At 42.1% G+C, this 13,971-nt stretch overlaps 1 protein-coding gene across 5 annotated transcripts in view; it reads right to left on the bottom strand.

Moving 5' to 3' along the window:
• Positions 1-13,971, bottom strand: part of phka1a (phosphorylase kinase, alpha 1a (muscle)) — a 213,366-nt gene that overhangs the window by 144,994 nt on the left and 54,401 nt on the right. For all 5 annotated transcript variants that reach the window (XM_068047677.1, XM_068047673.1, XM_068047674.1 and 2 more), the window contains 2 exons: positions 12,570-12,623; positions 9,269-9,391 (listed from right to left, as the gene is read on the bottom strand). In XM_068047677.1, the coding sequence (XP_067903778.1) occupies positions 9,269-9,391; positions 12,570-12,623 (177 nt within the window). The remainder of the gene's footprint in view (positions 1-9,268; positions 9,392-12,569; positions 12,624-13,971) is intronic.

Genomic DNA, 13,971 nt, shown 5'->3' with positions numbered 1-13,971 from the left:
CCGATGTATACCACAACCTCTGGCTGTTCACCCTCCCCCTTCAGAATGCCCCCTGTCAGTTCAGAGACATCCTTGACCCTGGCACCAGGGAGGCAACATACCATCCTGAAGTCTCTTTCACGTCCACAGAAGCGCCTATCTGTGCCCCTGACTATAGAGTCCCCTATAACTATTGCTCTTCTGCGCTTTGTCCCTCCCTGCTGAACAACAGTGCCAGCCGTGGTGCCACTGCTCTGGCTGCTGCTGTTTTCCCCTGATAGGCCATCCCCCCCCAACTGTATCCAAAATGGTATACTTGTTAGAGAGGGGGATAGCCAACAGGGGATTCCTGCACTGACTGCCTGCCCCTTCTAGCAGTCATCCATCTATCTGCCTGCACCTTGGGTGTAACCACTTCTCTAAAACTCCTGTCTATGACACTTTCTGCCACCTGCATGCTCCTAAGTGAATCCAGTTGCTGCTCCAACCGATCCATGCGGTCTGTGAGGAGCTGCAACTGGGTACATTTCCTGCAGATGTAGTTGTCCAGAACGCTGGAAGCGTCACAGACCTCCCACATCTCGCAGGTGAAGTACTTCACCCCTCTGACATTTCTAGCACTATTTAATAAATAAAAATAAATACTTATTAAATCCTTACTAAATTGTTATAATTAACGATATGGCCCAGTGAGTGGCGCAGTGGTTAGCACTGCAGCCTCACAGCTCCAGGGACCCAGGTTCGATTCCAGGTACTGCCTGTGTGGAGTTTGCAAGTTCTCCCTGTGTCTGCGTGGGTTTTCTCCGGGTGCTCCGGTTTCCTCCCACAAGCCAAAAGACTTGCAGGTTGATGGGTAAAATTGGCCATTATAAATTGTCACTAGTATAGGTAGGTGGTAGGGAAATATAGGGACAGGTGGGGATGTTTGGTAGGAATATGGGATTAATGTAGGATTAGTATAAATGGGTGGTTGATGTTCGGCACAGACTCGGTGGGCCGAAGGGCCTGTTTCAGTGCTGTATCTCTAATCTAAAAAAAAAAAGGCCCCTAGTGCTAGAGTCATCTACTACCTCATTAGCCACCTCTTTTAAAACCCTGGAATGAAGCCCATCAGGACCCAGGCACTTGTCAGCCCACAGCTCCATCAGTTTGGTCAGTACCACTTTTTCTGGTGTAATTTCACCAAGTTCCTCTCTTCCTTCCACCTCCTGATTCACAGCTATTACTGGGATGTTTTTTGTATCCTCAATAGTGAGAACAGAAGCAAAATATTTGTTTATTTCATCCGCCATTTCCTTATTATCTACTATTAACTCCCCATTCTAACTCTCCAGAGGACCAACACTCACTTTACTTATTCTTTTTCTTTTTAAATACCTGTAGAAACTCTTGCTATCTGTTTTTATTGATTTGGTGAGTATGACTATGTCAGTATGTTGATTGACTAGTCTGTGGGACAGCTCTCCTAATTTTAGTACAAGCCCCAAGATGATAGTAAGGAGGACTTTGCAGGGTCAACTGGGCAGTGTGTGCCATCGTCATTTCTGCTGCCTAGGACAATGCCATGTGGTCCATCCAGTTTCACTCCTTTTCAATTTTTCTGTAGCAGTTTGGTACAACTGAGTGGCTTGCTAAGCCATCTCAGAGAGCAGTTAAGAGTCAACCATGTTGCCAGACAAATCCAAGAAAAATGTTGAGAACAATATCAGGAACTCTTCACAGAAGCAAAATACTGTGGTTGCCAGAAATCTGAAACAAAAACGAAAATACTGAAAATATTCAGCAGGTTAGGCAGCATCTATGAAAAGAGAAACAGAGTTAACTTTTCACATCTGAGACCTTCCATCAGAACTGGCAAAAGTTAGAAATGAAATAGGTTTTGAGCAAGTGAAAGTGGGGAGCTGGTGAAGCACAACAAAAGGGAAGGTATGTAATAGGGTGGAGGGCGGGAGAGATTAAATGACAAAAGGTTTCACGGTACAAAGCCAAGTAAATAAACAAAAGATGTATCTGGATGAGGTGTAAATGGCAGAATAGCAGCCAAAGTAATGGGATTAAGAAAGAAAAGGGTGGGGGGTTGGGGAACAAACCAGCAAAGAAAACATGAGGAAAGGAAATATATGGGGGCAGAGGTTAGGATCTAAAAAATTATTGAACTCAATGTTGAGTCCAGAAGGCTGTAAAGTGACCAGTCAAAAGATGAGGTACTGTTCCTCGAGCTTACGTTGAGCTTCATTGGAACATTCTAACAGGTCAAGGATAGAATGGTCAGAGTGGGAGCAAGATGGATAATTGAAATGACAAGTGACAGGAAGCTTGGGGTTGCACTTGCGGACTGAACGGAGGTGTTCCGCAAAGCAGTCACCCAGTATGCGTTTAGTCTCCCCAATGTGGACCCGGGTTCGATTCCGGGTACTGCCTGTGTGGAGTTTGCAAGTTCTCCCTGTGTCTGCGTGGGTTTTCTCCGGGTGCTCCGGTTTCCTCCCACAAGCCAAAAAGACTTGCAGGTTGATAGGTAAATTGGCCATTATAAATTGTCACTAGTATAGGTAGGTGGTAGGGAAATATAGGGACAGGTGGGGATGTTTGGTAGGAATATGGAATTAGTGTAGGATTAGTATAAATGGGTGGTTGATGTTCGGCACAGACTCGGTGGGCCGAAGGACCTGTTTCAGTGCTGTATCTCTAATCTAATGTAGAGGAGACCACGTTGTGAGTAGTGAATACAGTATACTAAACTGAAAGAAGTACAATAAATGGGTGTTTCACCTGCAAGGAGAGTTTGGAGCCCTGGACAGGGAGAAGGGAGGAGATTAAAGGCCAAGTATTGCGTCTCCTTCGCTTGCATGGAAAGGTTCCACAGGAAAAGGGGGAGGTATTAGAGGTGACTGAGGAGTGGACCAGGACGTAGTGGAGGGAATGTTCGCTTCGGAATGCTGAAAGGGGAGGGGCAGGGAAGATGTATTTGTTGGTGGTGGAAATGGTGGAGAATGATCCGTTGAATCCTTGGCTTTGTACCATTGAACCTTTTGTCATTTAATCTCTCCTGCCTTCCACCCTATTAAAGACCTTTTGTTTTTCTCCACCCCCTTCCCCTTGCTCAAAAGCTATACATTTCTAACTTTTGCAAATTCTGATGCAAGTTAACGACCTGAAACGTAAACTCTGTTTCTCTCTCCACAGATGCTGCCCGATCTGCCGAGTATATCCAGCATTTCCTGCTTCTGTATCAGGAACTCTTCATTGCATTCATTGACCTGACTGAAACATCTAACTCAGTAAATCGCGAGGCTTTGTGGGTTGTGCTCCAATGATTTGGATGTCCAAGAAACTTCATCTCAATCCTGAATTGCTTCATGGCGACATGACTGCAACTGTCTTTAGTGGGAGTTCTGAAACACACGGCTTCAATAGCCGCGCTGGGGTCAGGCAAGACTGTGTGATAACCCTCATACTATTCATAATCTACCGAACGGTGGCTATTCACCTCATCAAAAATCAACTGCCTTTTGGTGTCAGTATTAAAGGACATTAGATGGAAAGCTCTTTGATCTCAGTCGTCTTTGTGCCAAAACTAAACTGACCACCACACATATACATGAGCTATAGCTTGCAGATGACTGCAGTGTTGTTGCCCACTCTGCATCAGACTTGCAAGCCACTCTCGATCTCTTCACTTCTGCATACAAGAAACTCAGCCTGTCCTTGAATGTTGCCAAAAGAAAACTCCTATCAACCCACACCTGGCCAGCCAAATACTCCATCTCCCATATATGTTGAAGGAGACACTCTGGAATATGTTGAGCCTCAAAAGGCCACCATCGATGAGGAGATCCAATACTGGATCAGCTGCGCTTATTCAGCCTTCTACAAAATATGGCAGCACATGTTTGACAAAGACCTCCGCAAATCAACAGAAGTCTTAGCGTACAAAACATTTGTCATCGCCATGCTCCTATACTGCAGCAAGACCTGGACAGTATATCAATGACACATAAGAGCACGAGAGAAGTTCCATCAGCAATACCTCTGCGTCCTCCGAATGCAATGGGAGGACCATCGAACAAATGCTAGTGTGCTTCTTGAAACCAGATCCACAAGCATTCAGGCAAAACTCCTGAAAAAGCAACTCCGATGACTGGCCACTGTGTCCGCATGACTGAAATTCGTCTCCCCTGCCAGGTCCTGTTCTCTCAACTTTCAAAATACCAACATTCCAGGGAAGGACAAAGAGAACACTTAAAAGACACTCTGAAGCTCTCCTTGAAGCATGGTTGCATTGACCTTAACAGCTGGGAGGAACTTGCTACCACCCGCTCAGAATGTTACAACTTGTCCACCAAGCTGCATTGCACTTCAAGTTCCAACGCCTTAATGATGAGGCAGTTTGACGGCAGAGGAGAAAAGAAAAGGAAGCAAATCCTGCACTCTGGATCCCACTACCTCGTGGGACACCCTCCCCCTTGTGCCCAAAGATCTGCAGGTCGAAAATCGACTTGCTCAGTCACATGAAGACTCTGAGTATATGACGTCCCCAAATCAGGGGACAGCTGACAATGATGATGTAAGGGTGAACTGCTATGGGTCTGGAGTCACATGGAGCCCAGACCAGGTAAAGACGGAAGATTTCCTTCTCTAAATGACATTAGTGAATCAGAGCTTGACTAATTTAATTGAATGCTTGATTAGTCTAACTGAATTTTTTGATGAGGTAACATAGAAGATTGATGAAGGGAATACAGTGGATGCTGTCGATATGGATTTTAAGAAAGTGTTTGATAAAGTACCACGTAAAAGGCTGGTGAACAAAATTGAGCCTCATTGAATAGGAGGGTCAGTGTCAGCTTAGATTTAAAATTTGTCTTAAGGACAGAAAACAGCGAGTCGTGGTAACTGTTGATTTTTCAGACTGGAGGATGGTAGACAGTGCTGTTCCCCAAGGGTCAGTGCTAGGACCACTGCTCCTATTTGCAATTTATAAGTGACTTGGATCTGGGAATACAGAGTAGAATTTCAAAATTTAATGTTGATACCAAACTTGGAGGAGTGGCAAACGGTGAGGGTGATGTGAACCACCTGCAACAAGACATAGATAGGCTAGCAGAATGGGCAAACAAGTGGAAGATGGAATTTAATACATTGGGTGAGGCAATATAGACTTAATGGTGTAGTTCTGAAGAGTGGTCAGGACCAGGGGATACACGTGCATCAATCTTTGAAGGTGGCAGGACAAATTGAGAGTCGCTAGCAAAGCATATGGGATCTTTGGCTTGATAAATAGAGACATTGAGTACAAAAGCAGAGAAGTTATTCAGAGACTTTATAAAGCTCTGGTTAGGCCCCAGCTACAGTATTGAGCCCAGTTCTGATCGCCCCATTTTAGGAAGGATTTTAAAAGGTCCTTGAGAGGGTGCAGAGGAGATTTATCAGATGGTTCCAGGGATGGGTGAATTTAGTTACAAGATTAGATTAGAAAAGCTTGGAGCAAAGAAGATTGACGGAAGATTTGATAGCAGTGTACAAGATTATGACAGACTTAGCTAAGTTAGACAGGGAAAAACTGTTCCAATTAACTAATGGTACAAGGACTCGGAGACACAGATTGAAGGTTTTAGGCAAGAGATGCAGGGGGGAATATGAGGAAGAACTTTTTAACGCAGAAGTGGTAATGACCTGGAACTTGCTGCCCATGAGGGTGGTGGAAGCGGAAACAATCAATAATTTCAGAAGGAAATTGGATGGGCACTTGAAGGAAGTAAACTTGCAGGGCTACGGGGATCGGGTGCGGAGTGGGACTGACTGGACTGCTCCGCAGAGAGCCTGCATGGACTCAATGGGCCGAATGGCCTCCTTCTATGCTGTGTTACGACCGAGGTGGGAGGAGTGCACTATCTTTTCTGGTCCCACTTCTCCACAGGTCATTTCATATATTTTAAAAATGGTTACTCAGTTACCAATTCAGTCAATTATATGCTCTATCTCAGAATAAAATACACCAACCCGGTTTCTTTAATAAACAACAAAACTATCAGTTTATCAAACAAGATTTATCCAGTAATGAAGCAAATCATTAACATACAGATTGAAATATGGAAGTTCCCTTTTATAAATTACACACACACACCTCTCTGTAGAGGTATGTCACAAAAAAAGACAAAAAAAAAACTGGCCAAATATTTGCTAATTCTTGAAGAAAAAAAGATAACATATGGAAGGAAGTCAGTTGTTCCTTTTGGTCTGGTGTCCGGGTATACGGAGACGAGTCACTGAGATCTTTTCTAAAGCAGTTCTTTTCAGACGGCGTTGAGAATTAATCTGGCAGGTTTTTCCAGCTTCTCAGAAGAAATGCAGCACCAGGGATTTTAGCTCTCCCACACTGGATCTTTGTCGGGTTTCTTCAAAGAGGTAGAGAAAGAGGTGAGCTGGGTGGTTTCTTTTTCGTTGCCAGGCAAAACACCAACCGTCTTCAAAACTGTTCACACCCCAACAAGAAAGTCAACCTCCTGACCTCCATAAACCTTGACGTGGTTTCTCTGTAAATATCTTCCCCAAGTCACCAAGGTTCTCTTGTTTGTTGAGCTTAAAGCACATGATTTCCAGCACAGGTTGGTTTCAAACAACATCTCAAGTGTCCTTTCAGTGAACTTGGTTAAATACACATCCATGGAAACTTTTCAGTTTTGACACAAATCCTCAAAAAAATAAAATATTTTTTAAATGGAAGCACTTTCGTAGCAGTTGTAAATGACTCTATAGGTTTTATGACAATCTGACAGTTTCACGGTCACCATTAAAGAGACCGGGTTTTAATTTCAGATTTATTAATTGCTTGAATTTAAATTCCACCAGCTGCCATGGTGGGATTTGAACTCGTGTCCTACGAGCATTAGCCTGGGCTTCTGAGTTAACACACCACCACCATCCCCTACTGTAATACTGCAATGATCCACTTCCTCATCAAAGAGCATATCCTCATTTCGCATGAGAACTACCATGTGAGATAAACTATTGGCTCGTAAAACAAAATTACGAACAGGAAATTAATTACACGTTCAAATACACTACTGCCAACCCAGTAGCACATGTTCAATTTCGGTTCATGCATTGCAAGCATACGACACTCAAAGTTACAGGTATGCTAAATATACAATGCATGTGCTGACAGACATATTTGAACAGTTTATTAATTTTATGTGAAAATTTACTGCAAGCAATCACTTCAACCAAAACCTTATGATAATACTTTAAATTTTCTAATCTATCCAGGACAAATCTAATATCTTTGGGCCCAACTCCAGATATTGCGGGCAAGCCTGCAACATTGGCAATTTTGCCACTACTGCTGACATGGGATACTTCCTAAAGATTTGTAAGGCATATTGAGAAGGAAATAAAGCACCTGCATTTATTTAGCACGATTCATGGCTCCAGGATGCCCGAAAGCAATTCACAGTCAATGAAGTACTTCTAAGTACAATTAATGTTGCAATGAAGTGGGATGCAGCAGCCAATTTACATACAACGTCAACAAGCAGCAATAAGAGAATAAGAGATGTTCGAGGGATAAGTTATGACGAGGATACCAGGAGACTTAAACATGCAGTGCCATAGGATACTTTACATCCACCAGTGAGGGTAGATGGGACTTTAGTTTAACATCTCGCTTGAAAGACAAGCACCTTCAACAGCACAATACAACCTCACTTCAGTAATAAACTATCAGGCTAGATTATGAGCTCAAATCTCTGGAGTTCAACTTGAACCCACAATCTTTGACTCAGAGGTGAGAGTGCCACCATTGAACTAAGGCAGACATCTGCAGGGCAACAAGACGTCCCAATATAAAATACTTGCTGCATCACATGAACTAACAAACATCAAGTTTTAGTGGAAATGGGTTCATGGGTTCATGAAGGGCAGGTCATGCTTGACAAATCTTTTGGAATTCTATGATGACATTACGAGCAAGGTGGACAATGGGGACCCAGTGGATGTGGTGTACCTAGATTTCCAAAAGGCCTTCGACAAGGTGCCACACAAGAGGCTGCTGCATAAGATAAGGATGCATGGCGTTAGGGGTAAAGTATTAGCATGGATAGAGGATTGGTTGACTAACAGGAAGCAGAGAGTGGGGATAAATGAGTGCTATTCTGGTTGGCAGTCACTAGTGGTGTGCCTCAGAGATCAGTGTTGGGACCGCAATTATTTACAATTTATATAGATGATTTGGAGTTCGGGACCACGTGTAGGGTGTCAAAGTTTGCAGATGACACTAAGATGAGTGGCAGAGCAAAGTGTGCAGATGACTGTGAAACTTTGCAGAGGAACATAGATACATTGAGTGAGTGGGCAAAGGTCTGGCAGATGGAATACAATGTTAATAAATGTGAAGTCATTCATTTCGGTAGAAGTAACAGTAAAAAGGATTATTACTTGAATGGTAAAAAGTTGCAGCATGCTGCTATGTAGAGGAACCTGGGTGTCCTTGTGCATGAATCGCAGAAGGTTGGTCTGCAGGTACAGCAAGTAATTAGGAAGGCAAATGGAATTTTGTCCTTCATTGCTAAAGGGATTGAGTTTAAAAGCAGAGAGGTTATGTTGCAGCTGCATAAGGTACTGGAGTAGTGTGTGCAGTTTTGGTCTCCTTACTTGAGAAAGGATATACTGGCACTGGAGAGGGTGCAGAGGAGGTTCACTAGGTTGATTCCGGAGTTGAGGGGGTTGGCTTATGAGGAGAGACTGAGTAGATTGGGATTATATTCATTGGAGTTCAGAAGAATGAGGGGGGATCTTATAGAAACATATAAAATCATGAAGGGAATAGATAAGATACAAGTAGAGAGGATGTTTCCACTGGCAGGTGAAGCTAGGACAAGAGGGCATAGCCTCAAGATTAGAGGGAGCAGATTTAGGACTGAATTAAGAAGGAACTTCTTCACCCAGAGGGTTGTTAATCTATGGAATTCCTTGCCCAGTGAAGTAGTTGACGCTTCTTCAGTAAACGTCTTTAAAGCTAAGGTAGATATCTTTTTGAACAATAAAGGAAATAAGGGATACGGTGAGAGCGCGGGTAAGTGGATCTGAGTATCTGAGTCCACGAAAAGATCAGCCATGATCTTATTGAATGGCGGAGCAGGCTTGAGGGGCCGGACGGCATACTCCTGCTCCTAGTTCTTATGAAATAAACATGTAAGCACAGCTTAGTTACTACCCGAACATTTAACATTTAAGAGTACATCATATTTTGATTTTTGTATTTTGAGTTAATTTACTTCACATTTTCTTTTACCTGCTGTGTATTCTTATTGAACAAGCCGTCAAGTATCATATATGTCCAGAACAATGGCCATTCACATTCTAGGTTCTCAAACAACTTCAGTTCTGCAGGTTCATAATAAAGCCTGGTAGGATCCTAAAAACAAATCAAGGTGAATACTTTTAATTAAGATAATGGAAACAAAAGAATTCCGCACAAATAAATGATGCGATATACCCGATGAATGAACCAAGGTGCTGCATCACAAAGTAGAAGCCAGTTGCTTCTTCCTCAGAACCCATGGGTAAAGCAACCCATGTAATAAAACAGCTTGGTAACGTGAAGGTTCACATCAGCACCTCCATGAATGAGGATCTCATGATTTCAGTTGAACTATCGAGGGAAGGTAATGGACAGCAGTTAGTTATTCCCTCCTCCTACCAGAGGTCAAATTAATCTTTGGCCATTTGTGCACATCTCCTAATGGCCTAAAAGGAGTATTGTCAATGGATTTAGAACAGTTAACTGGCTCACCTGGGAAACAGCCCATGTCATGCAAGAATCTCTTTTTTGGTGTAGAATATATCAATCTATTCATATTAAATATCTTCTGTCTGTATGCACATCCTACTTTTAGATTTATAATGGAAACTGCCCATGTAAACTTGCCAAATTATAATTCCACCGCCCACCAGTGGTGGTGCTTTTATGCCTCAGTTTTGCATCTCCCAACTTCTCAGCCGAGACAGCAGAGAAACTCATGCTCCAAACAACTTTGATCACTGTATATTTTATAATTTAACCTACAAGTAATATAAACATTGAAGTATCATAAAAATAAGGACAAAATGTACATCTTTAAAATGGTGACTGAATAACAGCTGCCCATCCTGCTCTAATTAGGCCGATGCCCTCTATGGCTTCATTTGAAAACTAAGAGTTTTGGCTCCCCACATGCATTGGACATGGGAGATCAACTGATATACAAACAATACATTACATACTAGTGGCTCTCCTATGGTATTGTGCATGCTAAGTCAAAGAATATCTTTGGATGAAGGGCAATGCCTGAAATATTAATGTGTTACTTCTCTCCCCACTTGCTATGTCTGACTTGCTCAGTGTTGCCAGCAGTCACTGTTTTTGTCTCAAGTTTCCAACATCTGAAATATTTTGTTTCTCAAGTTTCCTTCCTCCATTCTTAAATCTTCATTTGGATTCTTTCTCTGTCTTTTTCTTCTTTTCTTGCCAGTGGGAAGTTTTGGTGTCCTAGTGTAGTTTTGCATGGCAAAGAGCCAATAATGGCTGCTGTTGCATTTGGGATAGCAGTTGGAGGGAAAATATAGTCCCAGTGCTCCCTTTCTAATCACTGATGCTTCCTTTCCGTCCCTTTGCTACCACTGCATCCCATTTACTGTCCCACTATTGCCTGTTCTTCTTAAAAGCTCGACCTCCCAGTATTACCTCTGCTCTGAAGTACCCGATCAATCCATGTATCTTCCCTCTCCTTGTTCACTTTGATTGACCGCTTGCTTAGCTTTCCATCCACTTTCCCCCAGACCACTTGCTCCTCCCGAAGGGCAGGCATGAAAAGGGCAGAGATGCCTTCAACATCCTTCCCTCCTTTCATATTGGTTTGCATCAAAGAAACCTTCTCAGGTTGCAAAAATCAACTAACAGAATTTACAGCACAGAAACAGGCCAGTTAATCAAATAAATCCATGCCAATATTTATGCTTCACACAAGCCTTCTCATACCCTACCTCATCTGATCCAATTAACAAAACCTTCTATTCCTTTGACCCTCATATACTTACTAGCTTCCTCTTAATGCACCTATGTTATTTGCCTCAACAACTTCATGTGGGAGCAAGTTCCATATTCTAATCACTCTCTGGGTAAAGAAGCTTCTCCTATATTCCTTTATTGGATTTATTAGTGACTCCCTTATACTTATGAGCCCTAGTTTTGAATTACTTACAAATGGAAATATTTTATCTAAGGCTCGCCTATCAACCTCCTTCCTAATTTTAAAGACCTTTATCAGACCCCAAGCCTTCACTTTGTTACAGAAAAGAGCACTAGCCCATTCTTGATGGTTATAATCTCTCAATACAGGTATCATCCTTGTAAATCTCTTTTCCAAATTTTCCACTGTCTCTACATCCTTTTTTATAATATGGAGACCAGAACTGTACATCGTTCCAAGTGTAGCCTAACTATACAAAAATAGAAAATGCTGGAAATACTCAGCAGGTCATTGACCTGAAACATTAACTCTGTTTTCTCTCCACAGATGCTGCCTGACCTGGCATTTTCTGTTTTTGTTTCAGATTTCCAACATCTACAGCATTTTGCTTTTGTATTAAGGTTCTATACAAGTTTATCAGAACTTCCTTGCTTTCCACAAATGAATTTAATTGATTTTTTTAAATAAAAGTAGAATGAAATGATTGCCTCTCTCTCTATTATGTGTGCTCAATGAGATAGGTGGCTTAAAAAAAAAGATCTTTTAGCTTGAAGAAAGTCACTCTCACTTTCTCTCTCCTTTTGTCCCTCTCTCTATCTTTGTTAAATGTATATACAAATTTATAGAATACAAATACAACAGGTGTTAGATCAGAACACTGTCTCACATAAAAACACAACCAGTGGCCAGATTTCACACAGATAAACCCATAATAAATCACTGGACTAATGAGAACATCCCCCTTCACGCCATTAAAACCCCTGAAAAAGTTACACCTTGTTAATGAGATGTAATTAGGTTTTTAACAGTGTTCCAAGTCATATCTACTGCTGAACAGTCTCTCTGACCTGGAAAATCTACTTTATATTTGTGTAAAGCCAAATGTTTCCATTATGATAAAAAAATACTCCACACTATGTAAATGCAATTTGTTTTAAGTTTGCTTATGATACTTCAACTTCTAATGTTTTTATTTTGTTTGTAAAATTCATAAAAAGTGAAGGATAATCAGTGTATTTTATTTCCTGGTTTGCTGTCTGTGAGAATTCTTCAATGTGATTAGCTGCTCACCCTGCTTGATGACATCAGTGTTGCTAGACACCTGGAGATCCCCTTGACATCAGATTCAAATTAACTCCAGAAAAGGGGAAATCCACAACACAGAGATCGCTAGATCTTTGTGGGCAGCTTTTTTTCAGGTCAGTGGCAAGTGCCGTCACTTCCCCACTGACTGCAAAATCTGGCCAATACACTTATCTTTTGTACATTTATGAATATGAATTACAATAATTTTACAGGTAGCTTGCATAAATGTTAGAAAAATAAATCTTGTAAAAACACAAACTTCAAAGACAACCACTGTACCTCTTTTGGAGTTTTGAATCCATCTCGAAGAAACCGACAGCAACCATAACGACCCTGTTGTAATGTACAAGAGTACAACTACAGTTAGGTGCAAGTGGTCAATGCTCACATTCAAATTCTCCCTATAATTAACTGCATCACTCAACCGCCCTTTGAACATCATGAACAATTTTCACAGAACTATTTTCACTACTTACTTAATGCAATTGATTTCCTGCAAAATTCAATAACAGTACACAGCAATTCATTTATAAGTGTGAACAGAAAGCAATGAATTGCCCACATAACCTCGAGATAACAGAACCAGCAGGTGCATATTAAGTCATAAAGACCAGAAGATTAGAGTTCCATTTGCATTCAGCGTTGACTTTGTGGATCTCAACCTAGGTGTCAGAGCCCAGACAGAAAGTGTGTTCTGGAAGCCAGAGAGAGAGCGCACATTGAGAGCCTGGGAAAGCAATAGTAATAGGGTCTTCTATAGATCAGGGTTTCTGCGGCTGCAGACATGATTCTGGGATGGTATGTTGTCTCCCAGGTGCCAGGGTCAAGGATGTTACTGCAGAGCACTCTGAGGGGGTGTATGAACAGCAGAGGTTCTGATCCATATCCGCACCAATGACATAGGTAGAAAGAGGGATGAGATCCTGAAGCAGAGTTTAAGGAACTAGGAAGGAGATTGACAAGCAGGACCTCAAAGGTAGTAATCTCCGGATTACTCCTAGTGTCATGCCTTAGTGAGTATAGAATCATAGAGTATAGGCTGGTGGAATGGGAAGACATGTGGCAGCACTGTGGGTATACCTACCCCAAATGGACTGCAGCGGTTCAAGAAGGCAGCTCACCACCACCTTCTCAAGGACAATTCGGGATGGGCAATAAATGCTGGCCTAGCCAGTGACGCCCACATCCCTGAATGAATAAAAAAAAGATGAAATTTAAGGCACAGAACTATGAAGTGACAGTTTGGTAGGAAGAATGAGGAGAGGAAATAAAGGGTACAATTCTAAAGTGGGTGCAGGAACAGAGAGAACTGGGGGTTTATCTACACAAAGCATTGAAGGTGGCAGGGCAAGTTGAGAAAGTGGTTAAAAAGGCATAAAGAATCCTGGGCTTTATAAATAGAGGTTTACAATAAGTTATGAAGAACCTTTATAAAATACTGGTTCGGCCTCAACTTGAGTACTGTCATAAAATCATTTATGGTGCAGAAGAGGCCATTCAGCCTATTGCGTCCATGCTGGCTCTCTTTAGAGCACTCCAATCATTCCCATTCCCCCGCTCAATCCACGTAGCCCTGCAAGTTTATTCCCCTCAAATCCACATCCAATTACCTTTTGAAATCATGCATCGTTTCCACTTCCACCACCCTCATAGGCAGAGTCTTCCAGGTCATCACCACGCG

Source organism: Heterodontus francisci, chromosome 15 (genome assembly GCF_036365525.1).
Source record: "Heterodontus francisci isolate sHetFra1 chromosome 15, sHetFra1.hap1, whole genome shotgun sequence".
NCBI lineage: Eukaryota > Metazoa > Chordata > Chondrichthyes > Heterodontiformes > Heterodontidae > Heterodontus > Heterodontus francisci.
This window is presented reverse-complemented; position numbering and strand designations above follow the sequence as displayed.